At 18.7% G+C, this 19,886-nt stretch overlaps 2 protein-coding genes across 5 annotated transcripts in view; both read right to left on the minus strand.

Moving 5' to 3' along the window:
- Positions 1–1,411: 1,411 nt before the first annotated feature.
- LOC133665931 (putative odorant receptor 69a) lies at positions 1,412–6,707 on the minus strand. Of its 4 annotated transcripts, none has more exons than XM_062073475.1 (7): positions 6,614–6,707; positions 6,058–6,536; positions 2,831–2,935; positions 2,642–2,732; positions 2,392–2,537; positions 1,635–1,756; positions 1,412–1,551 (listed from the first exon to the last, which is right to left on the minus strand). In XM_062073475.1, exons 2-7 carry the CDS (start codon positions 6,330–6,332, stop codon positions 1,490–1,492), a joined length of 801 nt encoding a protein of 266 aa, XP_061929459.1. In that variant the 5' UTR covers positions 6,333–6,536; positions 6,614–6,707; the 3' UTR covers positions 1,412–1,489. The 4 variants fall into 4 exon arrangements, with proteins under 4 accessions (XP_061929459.1, XP_061929460.1, XP_061929462.1 ...); XM_062073476.1 differs by having other exon boundaries at positions 1,624–1,756; XM_062073478.1 differs by lacking the exon at positions 2,831–2,935.
- Positions 6,708–11,129: 4,422 nt separating this feature from the next.
- The window catches only part of LOC107998630 (uncharacterized), a 310,960-nt gene continuing 302,203 nt past the window's right edge, over positions 11,130–19,886 (minus strand). The window contains exons 4-6 of the mRNA XM_017057992.3: positions 18,534–18,712; positions 13,057–13,140; positions 11,130–12,487 (exon numbers count right to left, since the gene is read on the minus strand). Coding sequence (XP_016913481.1) covers positions 13,064–13,140; positions 18,534–18,712 — 256 coding nt within the window. The 3' untranslated portion in view covers positions 11,130–12,487; positions 13,057–13,063. The remainder of the gene's footprint in view (positions 12,488–13,056; positions 13,141–18,533; positions 18,713–19,886) is intronic.

Here is a 19,886-nt window from a genome sequence, read left to right on the forward strand (position 1 = left end):
TTATTAGATTTGAATTTGTTAAATAATAATAATATGTTAAACAATAATAATGATATAAAAGAAGGATGATATAATAATAGAAAAGATATTGGAAATTATCATATTTGCTAAATATTTCTATTAATAATATATCGCATATATGGAGAAATATGATTATATATGTATCTATATTATTTTTATATATAATATTATTTCCATATTATTATAACATCATTAACATAGTTATATCTAATAAGGAAAAATTTCTAATTCGAAAATTTAAAAAATTTTGCAGATATAATATTTATATAAATATGTATTATAGATTTTTTTGATTATCCAATATCTTTATTTTTTAAGATGGTAAAATCAATCTTTTTTTAAGGTTATGAAATCAATCTTTGAAAATTAAATTATTTTTTGATTTATTTTTTTGATTACGTTGTAACTTGCATATTATAAGAAATAAGTATATAGAAAAAAGTTTTCAGACAAAAGTTTTTGTTTCTTTGCGTAAGTTATTTTTTTACTATCATTTAATAAAACATTTATTAATTGTCTATATTAAAAAAAGTTATAAACAAAAAGATTAATATCTTAAAATCTTTTTAAATTTGTTTTTTAATATAAAATTTTAATCAACAATTTAAATAATTATATGATGATATAAAAAAACAAAATAAATACTTTTATTTTTAGTAAATATAGCTTTGTTATGATGTTCACTTTCATTGTTAAATTTTTAAAAATAAAAAAATTTTATTACATATTTCTATTTTTTATTAAATAATGGGTCAACGAAAATTATTAGATGGGAATAGAGAGAAAAAAATTTATATATAATTATTTCATAAGATCTTTTTATTTTTAATATAATCGTCGTTTTTTCATTTCTTTATGTATCAGATAAATATATATATATATATATTTTATATTATATATATATTATATACATAATGGATTCAATATAAAATAAATGAATAATAATGAAAGCAAAATAAGTAACATGAATAATATTATAAGTTACTTTTCATAATAATGAAATTTAAAAAAAAAATGTAAACATAAAAATTTACACAGTATACATCATAATAATATGATTGTTGCATACAAGTCTATATTTACATATTAACTTTCTACAGAATATATAATTCCAAAAATGTTGGAATCTGTAATAAAAGTTTTTGTAAAAAAAAAAATATTGCTTGAAATTATTTCAGAAATCATCAATTTATTGATATTTTCTCATTTTTAAACATTATATATTTTTCTATACGCAGTCGATTAGAATAATTGCTTATAAATGCAATAATAATTTAAGTGTTTAAGACATCTCTATAGATGTTTAGATTATTATTATTATTATGTCCAAATATTTTATCCATTATAGAAAAAAACCATGATTGATTTTAGTGAATTCAAATAAATATCATAAATTGAGAAATTAATTATTTTATTTAATTTATTATTATTATACTAATACAAATATTATTCTTCGTGTTTTCATTATTTAAAAAATCCTTACTGCATAGATAATATCATCATAAAATAAGATAATGACATTTTTAATAACTAAAAAATAAATGTCGATGAAATATGTATTATTAAGATTAAGTATTAGCTATAAAATAATAGTAAAAATACCGATGCAAAACCTTCTATTGTTGGATAGTAAACACTGAAGAAAGTAAATAAGTATGGTTTGTTGCAATTTAACATAATGTTTAAAATTAATTTTTGGATGGAAACAGGCATTTTATACCAATTCGTGTGAAATCTGAAAATGATCATAATCATAAAAAAAATCCCATTAATAATATTTATTTTTAATAGATACATATGCAGATGAACGATTTGCAATAGTCTGTTAAGTTTTTTTAATTTTGCATTAATTTGATAAAACAAAATAAACATAAATATTAATAAAGTAAGGAAATACAGAATTCAAAAAAATAAAATGAATGCAATGATATTATTTAAAAAAATTATGAGTAAAGAAATAACAAAAACTGATTTGCTAGAAAAATTTAATATGTAAATAATAATAGGAAATTATCATCTGTAATATTTCTGTAAACCGTTCGTCTACATTTTTATATGTTTGTTATCAATGTAGAGAGTATCTATATTAAGTTCCAAAAATTTTAAAAATTGATATAAATATAATTAGATGAAAACTCATTAAATGAGAAATATGTATTTATATATTTATTATTGCATAAAATTTGCTCTTAATTTAAAAATCTGAATTTCAGCATGAATCGGCAAAATTTAGACGAAGTCAGATGAACAATATTACAATAAATCTTGCTGAAATTTTACGATTTTCTTTGAATTTATATATAACTATTTATTGCAAACAAAATTTTTTCTTAATATTTTAAAATTATTAATAAAATATTGTGTGCTTACATAGTTATGATAAGATTATTAGAACAATCCAATACTTGCTGACACATATAATTCATGTAGAACATATATGACAATTCACAAATAATACACAAAAAATTGATAATTGTTTCTTCGATTTTAGTTAACACAAGGATCGATTGTGATAACTGGAAAATAAATAAAAATATTTTGTTTCGAAACATCTTCAGCATTTCTTAATATTTTTTGCAATTTTTATTGCAATTAAAGAATATAGAAGAGTTTTACTTACACAAAACAAATTAATGCCCAAGGATGTGATAGCGAATATAAGGAGAATACAGTATGTTATTACATTATAATCACGAGCATCTTGTAAAAATCTTTAAAAATAATATTAATTAATATTGATTTATTTCATTAATTATATTACACGTAATATATTTAATATAATACACATAAAACAAAAAATAATACTGACTGTATTACTCTTCTATGTGTAATTACAGCTTTTATTATATACTTTTTTATATTATTATCAAAATGATCTTTAGAACTCTTTAAAGTAGCATTTTGAACAAAGAAACTGTAAATCCGTAAAAGAAAATGAAAAAATATTAGAAATATTATTTATCATTAATATATATTCTTATATAATAATATAGAAAAGATGTAGATAATCTTTTATAAATGGCATTGAAGATTCAATATTTATTTCTTATTATATTCTACATTCTGTAATAGAATATATATTCCATAATAGAATGATTTTAAAAAGTTGATATGTCGATGATATTTATTATTAAATTGTTTAAAAATGTTTGTATATATAGATTTATTACAGATCGTTTTTAGTTTGTTACAGAGAATTTTTCATCCTATTGTAAATCGTTAGTTTTTTAAGAATGTTTAAAATAGGATTGATTTTGAAAATTTCCTAAAGTTAAATTGCAGAGTTATATTACATAATATATTAAAAATTTTTTCAGTTTTTTATTATGATTTTTAGGATAGTTTGATAAGAGAAGATCTTAATTTTTAATTTGTGATATTTCCAAATTAATTTTGTATCAAAGATTAAAATTTTGATAATATTCACTTGCTTAGTTTAGTATTGTCTATAGATGATATATTATTATATAATTTATATAATAATTTATATAATATTTATAATATATTATAATATTATTATATAATATATTATATATTATTATATAATTCTATATTATTCTATTTATTCTGTCTAGAAAATATTATATTTTTTAATTTCTTTTGGAAGAATTTAAATTTTAAAGAATTTTATTACTCATTAATTTATTTAATATAAATTTCAAATTTCAATTTCTATAGTTTATAGATTTTTTTTTATATATAATGATCAGATAATCAGCAAAGAAATAAATTTTAAATAATTGGATTTTTAATAAATTATGATTCATAGATCTATTGAAAACAAAATAATAAGATTTAGAATCCTAACACAGTTTAGTATTTGATGAATTAATAATGAGTTCATATTCTTATATGTCCAATCTTTATAAAAGTTAATATGTTAAGATCAAATCTTTGGATCGAACAATGGATAACAATTATTTGCATATTTTTTTTATATCGCATGTTTTTTTTTAAGTCTAAGGCTATGATTATAATGTTAAAAATAACGCTATATACATTGTCTTTATTAATCGGCCTGGAGTGAAATGAAGATATCTGAAAATTTGATAAAATAGTAATTTATTTACATTGTAAATTTAATAAATCATGATTTCAATTAAAAATATGATTCAAAATATATAGTTAATAATTTTTTTCATTTTATGATATTTATTAAAGATACAAATTGAGAATTTTCTCGAATTGTTTGATTTTTATTAAGATTGGCAATCAAAACAATCTTAACATTTCTTTATAATTATGGAAATAATTTTATGATAAGAATGAATTCTCATTTCTCTTAATAATTGTTTAATTATAAAATTTTAACAAATATTATTATTCTTTAATAAGGAGATTTATTAGAAATTCCATTTCGGATTAATATTTTTGCATTTGAATCTTAAGTTTTTTTTCTTTAAATTAGTAGTTAAATTAGCTTTTATCTTCATTATTTACTTTTAAATGATAATCCTAATAAATAATCAGTTTGAAAATTTCTATGGATTAGAAATTCCTTACCCAAACTGTTTGAATGTTATTAATTCAGTAACTTATTGATTCTTATTGATTCAGAATGTTATTGATCAGAATAAGAACTATTAAGATAAAATAACTATTAAGATAAAAACTATAAGAACAATTAAAATAGAAATAAAGATTTATCGACTGATTCACTGATATATTTATTAATTTATGGAATTCAAGTTATTTGTTGGAATTTAATTATTAATGACTTTTTTTAACGATAATTAAAGATATTTTTATATAAAGATAATTTTTCAAAGATAATTAAAAGCAAGTGTATAAAAAAACATTCAATTTTTTTAATTCAAAATTTTATGAGAATGTGTTGTGATTTATTCCCATGGATTTTAGTAAGACAGATTGAATATCATACAATATTTAATCAAATAAATTTAAATAAAATGTTTTATACAATGCTAAATATTCTAGAATTTATATATATATATATATATATATATATATATATATATATATATATATATATATATATATATATATAATTTAGTTATAATTTATTCGAAATGATTTTTTATTAAAAAATAGATTTTGTAATAATACATATAATACATATACATATAGAATTGTAATAATACATATATTATATATTATATTGAATTAAAATTTCAAAATAGATAGTCTATTTAATGGTGAATCATTTGACTATAAAATTATCTAACATTTATTATTTAACATTAAACTTAAAGTACTTAAAAAATACTCATTAGTTAAATCTTATTGGATATATATTTATGAATTTTATTCGTTTTGATATTTAAAATCTACTCTTAAAAAATATTTTACATTTTTATAAATGTCCTCTGTATACATATGCAGGATGATAAGAAATAATAATAATAATAATACATATGTAAATGAATACATTATTTATTGTATATATATAATGACATTAAAATTTTTTATGAATATTTTGAAAATTAAAAGCGATAGTTTTTTACTTAGTTATATAAGAAAAATGATTTAAAATATTATTTTTTAGCAAATTTTGTCTTGACAACCAATACAATAAATATTTGTTACATTAATAAATTATTAATTATTATAATGATATTTATTTATTTTAATAATATAAATATTATTATAAATTTTAATATATATATATTTAAAATAAACAAATATTTTTTTATCAATTTTCTATTGTATATAACTAAATCTAAAAGATAGTATTTGGACTATAAAATGTGTGAAATATTTTGAGTTGCTAAAAACGAAAATAATAGTAATTTTTTGTGAAAGTTTGGATTAAAAAAATTTGGCAAAACAAATTAATGAATAAAAAAAATTATTAACTTTCTTTAGAGAGAAATATGAATTAAATTAGATTCATTTCTGTAAAAAATTATTATTTTCTTTTTTAGATCCAAAATAAACTCTCAAAATATAAATTTAAATAAAAAATATCGCAGGCCACATACTATATTTATTCAAGAAAATATTAATTTATTGATAATAAGATCATTGATTGACTTCAAATCAGTAAGAGTGCATAAAATAAATTGTATATTATACCTTGTAATCTCACATAAGCTGGCAGCATGTTGTAGCCATAAAATCATTAATGATTCCGTTGCTACAAATATAGTTATTAATAATAGCAATGATATATATAAATATATAGTTGTAAATAAAAAATATTTTTCATCAAGAATTGAATATTCCGTCAGTATGGGAAATTTTTTCAAACGTGTTTCATTTAATGGCTGAATTTTATCTAGAAGACAGGTTGACATATGACAGAATAGTATGATAGCTAATGATGAATACAAAATTGCTGTAATGTGCATATATAATTATGTAATATAATTATTTTAGAATATATGCAACTTAGAATGTAAATTTATTTTATATCTCGAAATATATTTCTTACATGCAAATCGTAATACATAACGTTTTCCTAAACAAGTACGTCTTTTCATAATTTCAAGTGTTTCATTATTCATTTCGATTATTTCCCAATCGTATTTTATTTTATCCATAAACTCTTTAACCTATATTTATAATAATTTTTTGTAATCTTTTATATTTTTTTTTACATTATAATTTAAATATATTATTGAAAACTTACTATTGCAAGTTGATACCAATTTATATTGTACTTTACGAAGGAGCCTAAACTCATGATTAACATCGATAAATATTTTAACATTTTTTTATTTTTGAAAGAATTTTTTAAAACTATACACTAGAAGTAATCAAATTTTATAGAAATTATATATAATATTATAATATTAAAATATATAAGATGTTCTAAAAATGTTAGAACATCCGCAAAATAGAGATTTTTAATTTTTAATATTTTTCTGTACAAAAACTTTCATTGCGAAATTGTTTACGAATTATTATTTGTATTTTAAAAAACTGGCCAATCACGAAGCGTATAGCCTAATTGAGCCGCGACAATAACATTATGTGTTACTGATCGAATACGAATAAGCAATATATCTCGAAGAAAATATGTTGAATATTATATTTATTTATTTATTTATTATTCGTGATATAATTCAATATAATTTTTGTGGAAAAAAATAAAAAAATAAAATATATTCAATATATTTTCAAGATATTGTTTGTACTTGTTTATGTTTGATCGGCAACACATAATCAACATTTCTGTTTAATTAAGTTATACATATGATTGATCAGTGTTTTTTAATAATTCGTTAACAATGCCATAATGAAATTTTTTCAAAGGAAAATGTTGTTTGAAATTATCTTAGGAATTTTCAGTTTAAAGGTTCCAACATTTTGAGACATTTTGTATATAATAAAACTTAATATTTTTTAAATATAAGACATTACACAATTTTTGATTGAACAAATACTACAAATACTATTTTATAATATTTGCAGAATATTATATAAATAAAAAGTAATAATAGAACGAGATTTAATGATGAAGAATAAATAATCTAATCAAAAGAAATAAGAAAATAATAATTAATACAAAATAATAATTTTCTCATACCTGAATACCTATAAAAGAAAAGGAAGTAAAGCTGATGATACTATTATACAAAATTCTATATTTTGCGTTATAATATGGCCAAAGTCCCAATGTTGTTAAAAGAAACCTAGTAAAGTCGTAATAGGTCAATAATTCAACCATTGTATAGAATGGAAGAATAACTTGTTTCTTCCGTTGTTTATTCACTTTTATTGATTTTTTTTTTACTTTAAAGGTTTTTGAGTAAAATATCACTTACAACTTGCAGCAAAATGAATGGCGTAAGTTATAATTTAAGTATTTATTTATTCATACTTAAATGCGCTAAGAGTAAAGAATCGATTGATTTTTTTTTATCCTCTAAATATATGAAAAGGCAATTAAAAAGATTATAGTTTGCTTAAGAAAACTACTGTTTAACTACTGTATAACTACTGTTTTCTTTAATAATTTTTTTTTTGCTATTGTTTACATACCTGATAAAAATATTTCTCGATAGTTTCCATTTTGTTTTAGTTATTTGTTATGGAAACAAGTTTTTAATGTAAAAAAGAGATAAAAATCAATTTCCATAAATTATTAATTGATAAAAATATAGAATTTTAGAATATATTTAATTGATAAAAATATAGAAAAATTGTATAATATATATATATAATAATAATATAAAAAAAGAGTATAGAATACCTTTTATGACATTGAAGTAAGTATATAATTTTATTTTTGAAAATAATATTAAATATACTAAAATTAATTGGAAAATTTTATTTATATGAATAATATTATATTATAATATTATTTTGATTAATAAGATTTCACATAACATAAAACGTATTTTTTTAATTCTTACATTAAAAGATAAAGAATAAATTATTGTATAAAAAAAGTAATAATAATTATATTTTTATGCTCAATCGATGTATTATTGCTAAAAAAAAAACAATCGAATTAACCGATCTTGAAAAAAAAATTATAATTCTATATAATTCTATTCTTATATCCTATCGATATTTATATATGTATTGCCGCTAAAAAAGAAAAAAGGACGATCGACTTAATTAATTCCTCGATATGCATATAGATAGCGCCGCTTGTTCATTTCCTATCGATTTAACGAACTTGTGAATTAAATATTCCAATATTTATTTATCTCTCGTGTTTCAAAATAATTTATTATTATTAAAAAAAAAAAAATAATAATAATAAGAAAAAAAAAATTGAATCCCGATATTGATTGATTCCTCGACATTTATATAGATGGCGCTACTAATTCGTTCCTAATATCTATATTTTTTTAAAATATTTTACAGTTTCGTTTCTTTGATAAATGTTTTTGATAATTATATTCTTTTTTTTCATATATTTCAAAAAATATTTTTGTTATTCGATTCAATGACTTGTATTATTTGTAATAATGTATTTTTCGATTTATTTATAAAATAATAACAATACATATTTTTTAATTTTATTATATATTTCTTATTTATTTATAAAACACAGCGAAAATACACAATGATAATTTTTCTTGTTTTTTTTTACTTTTATAAATTATCTTCATAATTTATAATAATAACTTCATAAATTATCTTTTTAATTAAGTATAATTGGAAGATTTAGAAAAAGCTTTTTTTTATCATTTACTATAACAAAAAAGTATGATTAGGATTACATAATAATTGCATTGCATTATTAAAGAATATGATCGAAATGTAATCGAATATTTTTTTTAGTTACAATTATACTTTGATGTACTAATACGATTATGATAAAAATGAATGTTTTGTGAACATTCGGTGATATTCGTTCGGTGACATATAAGTTTAGCGATTTTATTTAAGCATGTATGTATTTGGAATATACATTATACATAAAATTGTAATATAAAAAATTCTTTTTATTTTTTTTTCTTTTTTCCCTTTGTAATAAACTTTTCGCGTTTAGACTAGAAATTCTATAAAAAATTTATTTATAAATATAATATCTGCTATGACTTTTTGTCTTTTTTTTTTTGTTATATATTTGATATTTACCATCCAATTTCGATTGCTTTTCAAATAATAAAATTCGGTCAATAATTAAATAACAAGCATTTTAGCGTAATATATTTTATTTCTTTTTTTTGAATGATATAAAAAAATATTTTTTTTTTTATTCGGAAAGAAATTTTAGCTTTTGATAGATTAACGTTAGAACTTTCCAGAACTATATCTAATATACTACATGAATATACTTATACAGTATATATATGTAGTTTAACATACACATGTCTATCGATATATATCTTGAATATATTGATGTAGATGATTGGAATTAAGTATTAGTATTATGAAAATAATTTAATATATTATATACAAATGAGTCGGAACATGTGAGAAGTATAGTTGATTTTACGTGAAAAAAATAAATAATTTTTTTATTTGTAGCTTTTTCGAATAAATCCAATTTGAAATTTTTTTAAATGAAATTGAAATTGGTTGATTCTTTGTTGAATATAAATCGATCGATATAAATAAACAATTGATAAATGAATTCTGTACATGAAAAGCAAAAAATATAGAATAGAATAAAATTTTATCACTTCGATGTTTTTAAAAAAAGTCAAGATTGAATATAATCAAAGAATCGTATAATTCAAAAAATCAAATTTTTCAAATTCGATTTAATTTTTTCAAAAAATTAATTTTTAAATAATAAAAATTTATGTTATTTTTTGACTTATTTTTTCACGTAGAATCAGGTGCTATCGTATTTCCCATTTATTCTGATTCACTCTCTACATACAGGATATTCCAAAATGTTGTAAACGAGAGATTTCTAAGAGACATTGTAAATAAATCCAAGTGATATATATTATAGAAAATATATTGAATATGAAATATAATGTATGAATATGAATACTTTATCGATAAAAAATTATATTGAATTATATCATGAAAAAAACTACAATATCGAACATAGTTTTTTCATACGTTGATTAAATTTGTTTGTGCTTGGTTGCCGGTACGTAGCCTATTGTCATGGCTCGATTAAGTTACGCACTCCGTGATTAATCAATATTTTTTTAATAATTCGTTAATAAAGCCTTAAAGTTTTTCAAAGAAAAATGTTGAAATTACTTTAGGAATCTCCAGTTTATGAATGTTTCAATATTTTTGGGATACTTTATATATAAATATATATACGCATATATATACTTATATATGAATATATATATATATACCTAAAATTTTTCTGTCTGAATAAAAATCAATAATTTTTTCAGCAAATTTTATTAATTGCAAAAAAATCAATTAGTTTAATAGTTTTGGTGTTAACATTGATTTTTGCTATCATTAATCATATGTTGCTATGGAAAAAATTAGACTTAATTTAATTTAATTTAATTAGCAAATTTTAATATACGTGATTTGAATTTTTGTTCAATTGTTTCATATTTTTTCTATATTCTTTTCATTTTTTGATACAATTTAAAGAACAATGAAATAGTAATTGAATATTTTATTTATAAAATTAAATTTCACTTTGTGGTCATTTTATTGAATCGACTAGTTATAAGATTTAGATAATAATAAAATAATAGAAATATCTAATAATAGAATAAATTTTTAAATTAATCGATTGATAAATGAAATTCAACTAAATGTAATTGTATCGTGTATTGAAATTGTTTTAATTATGTTTTATCTATCGCACTATGACGATAATTGCACTATCACGCTTTGCGATCAGAAATAATATATTATTCACAATATCGTTACAGAAACATATATAATTTATTTTTTCAAGCAAGAATGTTATCACTCTATTTTTTTAAATCTTCATTTACATTTCAATATAATATATTGTCATAGTTATTTACATATATTAAAATAATTACACTTATATATGTATAATTAATATATTCGTATTATCTTTTTTTCTGTACTTCATTATATATACATATAGAAACTGCTACATATACATATATAAATACGATATATTATATATACATATATAATAGATAATTAATATATTAATACTATATATATATATATATTAATTTTGGAGGATCGATTTTAAAGGAAAGATAAAAGTTGGTATACAAATAAAAAATATTGGTTAAAGATTATATATGAATTAAATTATAAGTGATTAAATTTTGCGTTAAACGAAGCGAGACGGAGAAAGAGAGAAATTGTCTATTGTCGTTAAATCGCTATATCATCATATTTTATTCCCATCTCGTTTTATTTAATGCGAAATTATTTAATAAATAAATCTCGATCGATATTTTGTATATCAATCACTTTTATGTTTGTTTTTAATCTTTAGAATCGATTCTCCAAAGATATTTCCCAAATATACATTGTATTAACATTCTGTATAAAGTACGTAAATTTTTATATATTTTATTCATTTGAACGATAGATTATGAACCTCGCATAATACGAAGAGCAACAAACACGCGTAATATTTGCATAATAATTTGAATTATAACAAGATTAAATTTTAAATATTATTTACAATGCTATACTGCAAAGATTTTTTCTTTGTTTTTTCTTTTTTCCTCATCTTTCGATTAACAGTTTTACTTACATCTTTGATTTTTTAAAATACTGTCCACGTTAACGACGATAAACTAGAATTTCATTATAAATATGAATAACGCTTTAAACGGCACGTTAAAAAGTATTCTTACTTATGTTATTTTTATTAATATCGGTATATTTAAATGTTCATATGTGCGTATATAGCATATGTTTATGTGTATAATTAGTCATAAACAGAATTTTTCAGTATAAACAATGAACACCAAAGTTGATCGATATTTAATACCCAATATCTTGAGGTTGTCTTGTTTTTCGCGAAACAATGTTTAACAGTATATATAGTAATACAATTTAGGCACACTGCATTTATCGATAAGTATTTTAGATGCAATACGGATGACCGATTGAAACGGCAAATCTTTGTATGCGTTCAGTAGTCGTTTAGGATTTCACTTTCGGCAGCAGTCTGAAATCAAATATTATATAATTTATGAATTTAGAATTACTAAATTGAGAAAACTTAAGTAGTTTTGAATTCAGGGATAAGATATATTTAATTTTCTTTGAAATTGTTACAATATTTTTGCAATAACAATTTTAGCAATTCTAATAAGGACAAGATGTAAAATCTGATTTCTGATGTCTGATTTGAATGAAACTTTGCAGATTTTAAAAATAATTGAAAATAATAGATATATATTATTTTTTAATTATTAGGATTCGAGTTTAAAAGATGAAATTATTTCCAAAATTCGACCGAAGAACTTCGAAGCAATTAAAAATAACCAAAAAGTATACTTCTCTAATCTTTTTCTAATCTTTTTTTTTTTTAAACAAAATGCTAGTTAATAAAAGTGAAGTTAATAAAAAATAATCAATGATGTTTAAAAAAATTAATTGCAACTCAAATTTATTATATATAAAAGATTGTTATGATAAGAAAAATAATATTTTTTATTAAAAAAAAAACACTACTATAAATAAGATTCATATAATTAAGGTTTATTTCGAAAAATATTATATTCATTTACTTACTTAATAATTAATTGAGTATGTTGATTAGTGCCATCTGCATTATGACTAGAAGGAAGTTAATTGACAATTGACCAACGAAATTTCCTGTAATCAAACCATAGTTTATATTAAAAAAAATGTACCATATCGTACTTATCAAATAATGTTAACATTTATTCGAAAAGTTTCATTTTCAACGTGTTCCTATAATTACTATAAATCTATATAATTCTTCGGTGGTAATAAATATTGAATATATCTATATCAAAGAATATTGAATAAAATGCTAAAATGAAAGATCTATTAAAATACAAATATAAAAATCATCCAAATCAATTAATAGATAATAGCATGATATAATAATAGCAGATAATACTGCACAAGAAAATATATTATAATTTATACAATATAAATTTAAATTACAAATAATTCTTTTAAAATTGTGAAATTTTACATTAAAATATATCATAATAATTAAAATTATTAATAATATATAATAAAATAATATAATTAAAATAATTAAAAATTGCAAAATTTAAAAATTTAAAATTTATTAATATTTTATAAAATATTATTATTATAATAATAATATTAGCTTAATTATATGAGAGAATTTAGGAATAACATTTATATTTGTGTATTTTATTTCCATTCATTTGAAAGAAAATTGAATTTGCTTTCTTTTTTTTTTTCTAATTGTTTTCTCAAAAAAAGTACACAAAAAATAGTATTTTAAAAATATGCACATTATATTAAATTTAAATTTGAATATCAATTGTTTTATATCTATAAAATGTTTAAAATGACGATTAGACGATATCAGATTAAATTTCGTTTAAGAGATTTTTTACATATAATTATAATAATTTTAAAAAATATTATTAATGTTATTTCTGTAATTATTTTGTTTTTAATGACAAAGTAAGTATATATTTAATATATATGTAATATATATATATATATGTATACATATGTATATCAGAATATAATTTTAAAAACTGCTGTAGAATAACTTCTTTTTTAAAATATGATTTGTAATAAATTAGATCATTAGACACGTTTTTAATTCCGTTATAATTTTCGAATTTTTATGTATTTTATTTTTATTATAACAAATAAAAAAATAAAACATAATATTGTAATTTTTTGTATTTTGGTATTGATTTGGTTAGATAAATAAAATTCCATGTTGCGTTTTTAATGATTAATAATAATTTAATTATCTTCAATCGATATTACTTTTCTAGAAAAATATATTTCTTTGCTTTATATCTAAAATTGCGATGATAAATAATAATACTTTTTAGTAAGTTATTCGGTTGGAAATTTTTTTTTATCTGTGTTATATAAGCTATTTAAATAAATTAATTATTAAACCTAATTATATAAATTAAAAGATAAATTATAATATAATTATAATAGTTAATAAATTATAATAGTTAAAAATACATTAATTTTAATATTTGTAATTTTTTTTAACTATATAAATTTAATATTAAAAATATAAATTTACTTGATAATATTTCAAAAATTGATTTTTCAATATACACTTCATAATTAGACATTATTATAATTAATTTTTTATAAATTCTTTTATAAATTATATTTATAAATAAAAATGATATTTGAAATAAACCAATTTTATTATTTAATAAAGTAAATTTATAAAAATTATAATCTATAATTATTCCTAAAATTATTATTTTAAATATTATTAATTTATAAATTAATAATAAATTAATTCTACATAAATTAAAATTTATTGTATTAAAAATTAATTTATTATAAATTATTCATATAACTATTATTATTAATATTGAAATTCTTATAATTTTATCTTTTTTTAAATAAATAATATTTATTATTAAATATTTATTTGTTATAAGTAAAATTATTCGAAAAGAAAATATGAAAATTTTAAATATAATATAAATTTTCTTAATTGATTTTTAATAATAAATTTATAAATAATAATAATTGATCGTTTTAATAATAAGGAACTGCAGTGAAATAATCAATATTAGGAAAAGTTATTAAATTTTACATTTACATTTACTTTTATTAGAATTCACAAGCAAAATTTTTCAGTCTAGAAATTCAGAAAATTGAAAATTATTAACACTAATCACTTAAATTAATAAAGATATGCAATAGTCAAATTTTTTCTTGTTTGAATTAATTATTAACGGTTAAAATAATCAATTATTTAAATCGATCAATTAATTAATCAATTATATAATGATTTGTAATTCGCAAAATATAAATAATAGAAAAAATTGTTTATGTAAAAATTATGTAAAAATTAAAAATCTTATTTATTATTTAAATAAAGCAAATTTGACCAAAAATAATTGATGACTATATATTTTACATATAATATTTTTAAAATTTCATAATTTTGTAAATTTTTTGAACAAAGAATTTTTTTATTAATTTTCAAATTTTTCATCAAACTGTAATAATAATAATATATTTTTTATTAGAAATTTTCTTTTTATATTCATTAAAATTATCTATTATTTTAAAAGAAAATTCTACTTGAAGTCAAAAATAAAAGATTTTTGAAGTAAAATTTTTATTCAATTTATATATCATTTTTTTCATATTTTAATTATTTCATTTTGTTCCTTATAAATTAAAATATTTTTTTTTATCATTTCTAACTTTAATTAATTTAGTAATATAAAATTGTTACAGAAAGTAAATATCATTTATTATATGATTTTTTCTGCTTTCATCTCCTGGAATTATAAAGTTTCTGTTTTCGACTTTTCGTAATAAGTTCATTTTTATTTTTAAAATTTTTAAATTTTTCGAGACTTTGAATAAAAATTTCAAGCATTTTTTACACAAATGCGATTATACTTATAATTTTTATTAATTTCTTTGATTATATAAAAAATTAACGGTATACTTGCTTGGATGAAAAGTAACAAAAAGAAAACAATGATTACAAAAAAATTCATCAGTTTTTTTTATTACGAATGGAAAAAAGTAAGATTTGTTGATACGATATTGTGAAAATTCGAATGATTTAGCTAAATTCTAAGAGAAGAATTATTTATTGTATTATATCAATTATGAATATTTGTTTTTAAAATGTTTTATTGAGGAACAAGTTTTATTGGAGGAGAACATTTTTTCTATTATTGAAAACTTTTATCATATATTTTTGAATAATATGCAAAATAAAAAGAAACGAAAAAAATAATAACTAAAAGTAATAAATCAAAAAGATAATAGAAATGCCCACGCACACGTTAAAAATTATTATTTTGTAAAAATTAATCTTCCTCGTTCTAAATATATACATATACATTCTATTTATATTCCATTTTTTGCAAAACAGAAAATTATTATTCAGAAACATTATCGTTAAATTTATATAAATTAATAGAATTATATTTTTATAATTTAAAATTATTTTTATAATTTTTTAATAGAATAGTTATAAAAAAATATCTAAAATATGTTTAAATATTTATTTATTATATTTGAAAATCGTGCATTTTTTATATATATATAAACATTAATTATTTTATTAGAGAAAGTGGTATAATTAATACGTAAATATTTTATCATTTATGAATATTAAAGAAATCAAATTATATATAGTTTATTATTGTCTCGATGAAAATTTTATTAAAATATTATATCATTGTTTAAAATAACAAAGATAATTTTTATTTTGTTCTATTGTATTCGGATTAAAATTAAATTTACTTTCATATTAAATTTGATACATATAATATTTATTGAAAACTTAGAATAAAAGATAAGATAAAATTAAAAATTTAAATGGTGAAGTAAATTTAAGAAATAACTGATGTGCTTGTGTTTAATAATTCTATGGATATATTAAAATATTAATAAATATTAAAGTGTAATAATGTACAAAAAATATGCTGTCGTATATATGATATTCAAAATTCAATTTCTTATATCGTAAGAAAATTCACATATATATATATATATATATATATATATATATATATATATATATATATATATACACGCTATATTAAATATTTTCGATACATCTAAAATTATTGATATAAAAAACACTAAAACACAATTTATGAATTTTTATTGCAATGAATTTTAAAATATAGCGAAAGATTAATTTAATATTTAGTAAAATCATTATATTATCATTTTTGTTTATTTCTATGCATAAATTTATTGTTTAATATTTCCACAAATTAATTGTTAAGTCAACCAAAGATTAATTGACAGATAAAATTTAATCGGATGTGATTAAACAAAAATGCAATTGATAAGCTATCTTTGAATGGAAAATAATTATGAAGAAGTCAGACTGATGATTATGTGAATTAAAGTGATTTAAAAATATTTTAATATATTAATATATCATATAATATAATTTTATTATTAAGTTTTATATATTATATTTTAATATAATTATAATATATATTATATATTATATATTAATATATATCATATAATATAATTATAATATAATTTTAATATCTTATTAATAAACAAGAAAAAGAGAAAATTATAGATTATGTACAAAATATCCCAAAAATGTGATTATTTATTTATTTGTATTTGTGATTGCGATACATTTCGTAATTAGTCAGTATTTTTTATTAATAATTCATTAACAAAACTATAATGAAAGTTTTTGCAAAGAGAAATATTGCTTAAAATTATCTTAGAAATCTTCGGTTAACAAATGATTCCATATTCTATATATAAAGTATTGTTCTGAAATAAATAACAGTCAATTAATTCGAAATAAATCGTTATTTCTTATCGTTATTTCCACTTCTTTGTTTATCTTAAAATGTCGACCATAAAATGAAAAATTTGAAAACGAGTTAAAGATTTGTAAAAACGAGAAGCTATAAATATTTACATCCGCTCAAAATCGTTTAATGACAGAGGGAGATATTTTTAAAAAAAAAAATAATATTGTTGCTTCTATTGCATATTCTTTGAACAATATTGTATTTTTAATTTACTTTTATATTCAAGAATAAATAAATCTTTCAAGATTGTATAAATTTTTAGAAAAAATATTACGCTTCGTTTTATCATTTGTGAATTGTTACAAATTTTATATTCTTTTCACGCATAGTTTGAAAAAATTTTAAAATGATATTTAAATGAAAACAATTTAAAACAAGTGATTTTATTATTTTATAAAAGCTTGGCTGGATAAATAGATATTTATATTGTAAAATACGAGCAAAATAAACTAATTCTATCTCGATTAAAGGGTGAACATGATTAATTTCGATGGATCGGAAATGATAATGTTGTAAATTCGCAGAAATAAAAATTATATATTTTTTTTTATTTTTTAATTAAATAATTATTTCATTTTTTTTCTTTATTTTTTTCATAAAAAACTATTGCGAACTATAAAGAGATTGAAAATAAATCACTTAGTAAGCGTGCAGAAGAAGAAAGAAATATATAAAGAAATAGAAAGATGAAGATAAGATAAATTAAAATACATTTATACTAACCGGGATAGTAGACAGCTTTGTGAGAAATATTATAGTTCACCTTCGGTATACCAAGCAAGCATTTGACAATCGCTGCTTCAGGTAAATTTTCATCAAGTAAGATCGTTCGTGATAAGATATCGTATAGTCCATCGGCCCGTAGTGTAATAGTAGGTTTTGTTTGCTTTTCCGGGACATCCCTGCAATGGAAGCATTTGCAAAATTATTATGGCTATATTCAAATCGAAATATCATGCGATATGTTGGCTAAATGAGTAGGCATTACCATATTAAGCGGTTTACACACGTTGCAATATATTGCAACGCATGTATCGACTCAAGCGGTGAATTTAAGTCAATATTTTACACAATGCTGGAACACGATGCATTATTGTACCAATTTCAATTGTGTAAACCATTTAAACTCATCGTTTGACAATGAGTTGATGTGCACCCATGTCCATAGCAACATCGCGACATGTATGCGATTTCAGCGTTTGTAAACTTGCTTTAATGTTATTTTCAAAATATTCTGTTTTGTTTGCTTACATTGTGCTGTTGTTGCTCTTATAAACTTTAATGTTTGTTTGGATATAATTTTTTTGGTTTAGTTTGGAATAATTTTACTTTAATAATTTTATTGAATCGAAAAATTTGAGATTGTTTATAATAATATTATGTCTATATGAGATAAAAAAGAATTATAATTCGATATTTCTTTTTGTTGAAATTTTGGTTTTATTCCAAATGGTAGAAATTTAAAAATAAAATTTAAATAATCTTGAAAAGCAAAGGAATTCAAAATTTGGACAAATCATAAAATTTTTAAAATTTTAAATTATATTTTTTATAAACATTTAAATTTAAATTTGAACATTTTTGAAAATTTGAAAAAATTTTAAATAATAATATAAATAAGGAAATAGATATTTACTGATTTTGATTTTTGGATATCATAGAATATTTTTTTGTAAATATCTTGAAAATTAAGATCGATGATAACGTGTGAAAGTAAAAAAATTATTCGAAATGTTTATTTTTACAACATATCCAAAAATCGAAAGGATAATCGATGAGGATAAATTCGATAAAAGAAATATATAAATACATAAATATATAAATATTAAAAAAAATAACATTAAAAAAAATAACATTATTAATTATTATATTAAAATGTTATTTGTAACAATTATTTTTAAAAATAAAATTTGTAATTTCATAAATTGGGGAATTCAGATTATGTTATAATGTTATAGATATTTTTTGAAATATGTTAAAAATATAATTTAAACGCACATTATTCTTCAAAGGAAAAAAATGGTATCTAAATTGGTATCTTATTGTGAACGTTGAGAATTTTAATATAGAATTTTA

The sequence above is a fragment of the Apis cerana genome, linkage group LG4 (assembly GCF_029169275.1).
Source record: "Apis cerana isolate GH-2021 linkage group LG4, AcerK_1.0, whole genome shotgun sequence".
NCBI lineage: Eukaryota > Metazoa > Arthropoda > Insecta > Hymenoptera > Apidae > Apis > Apis cerana.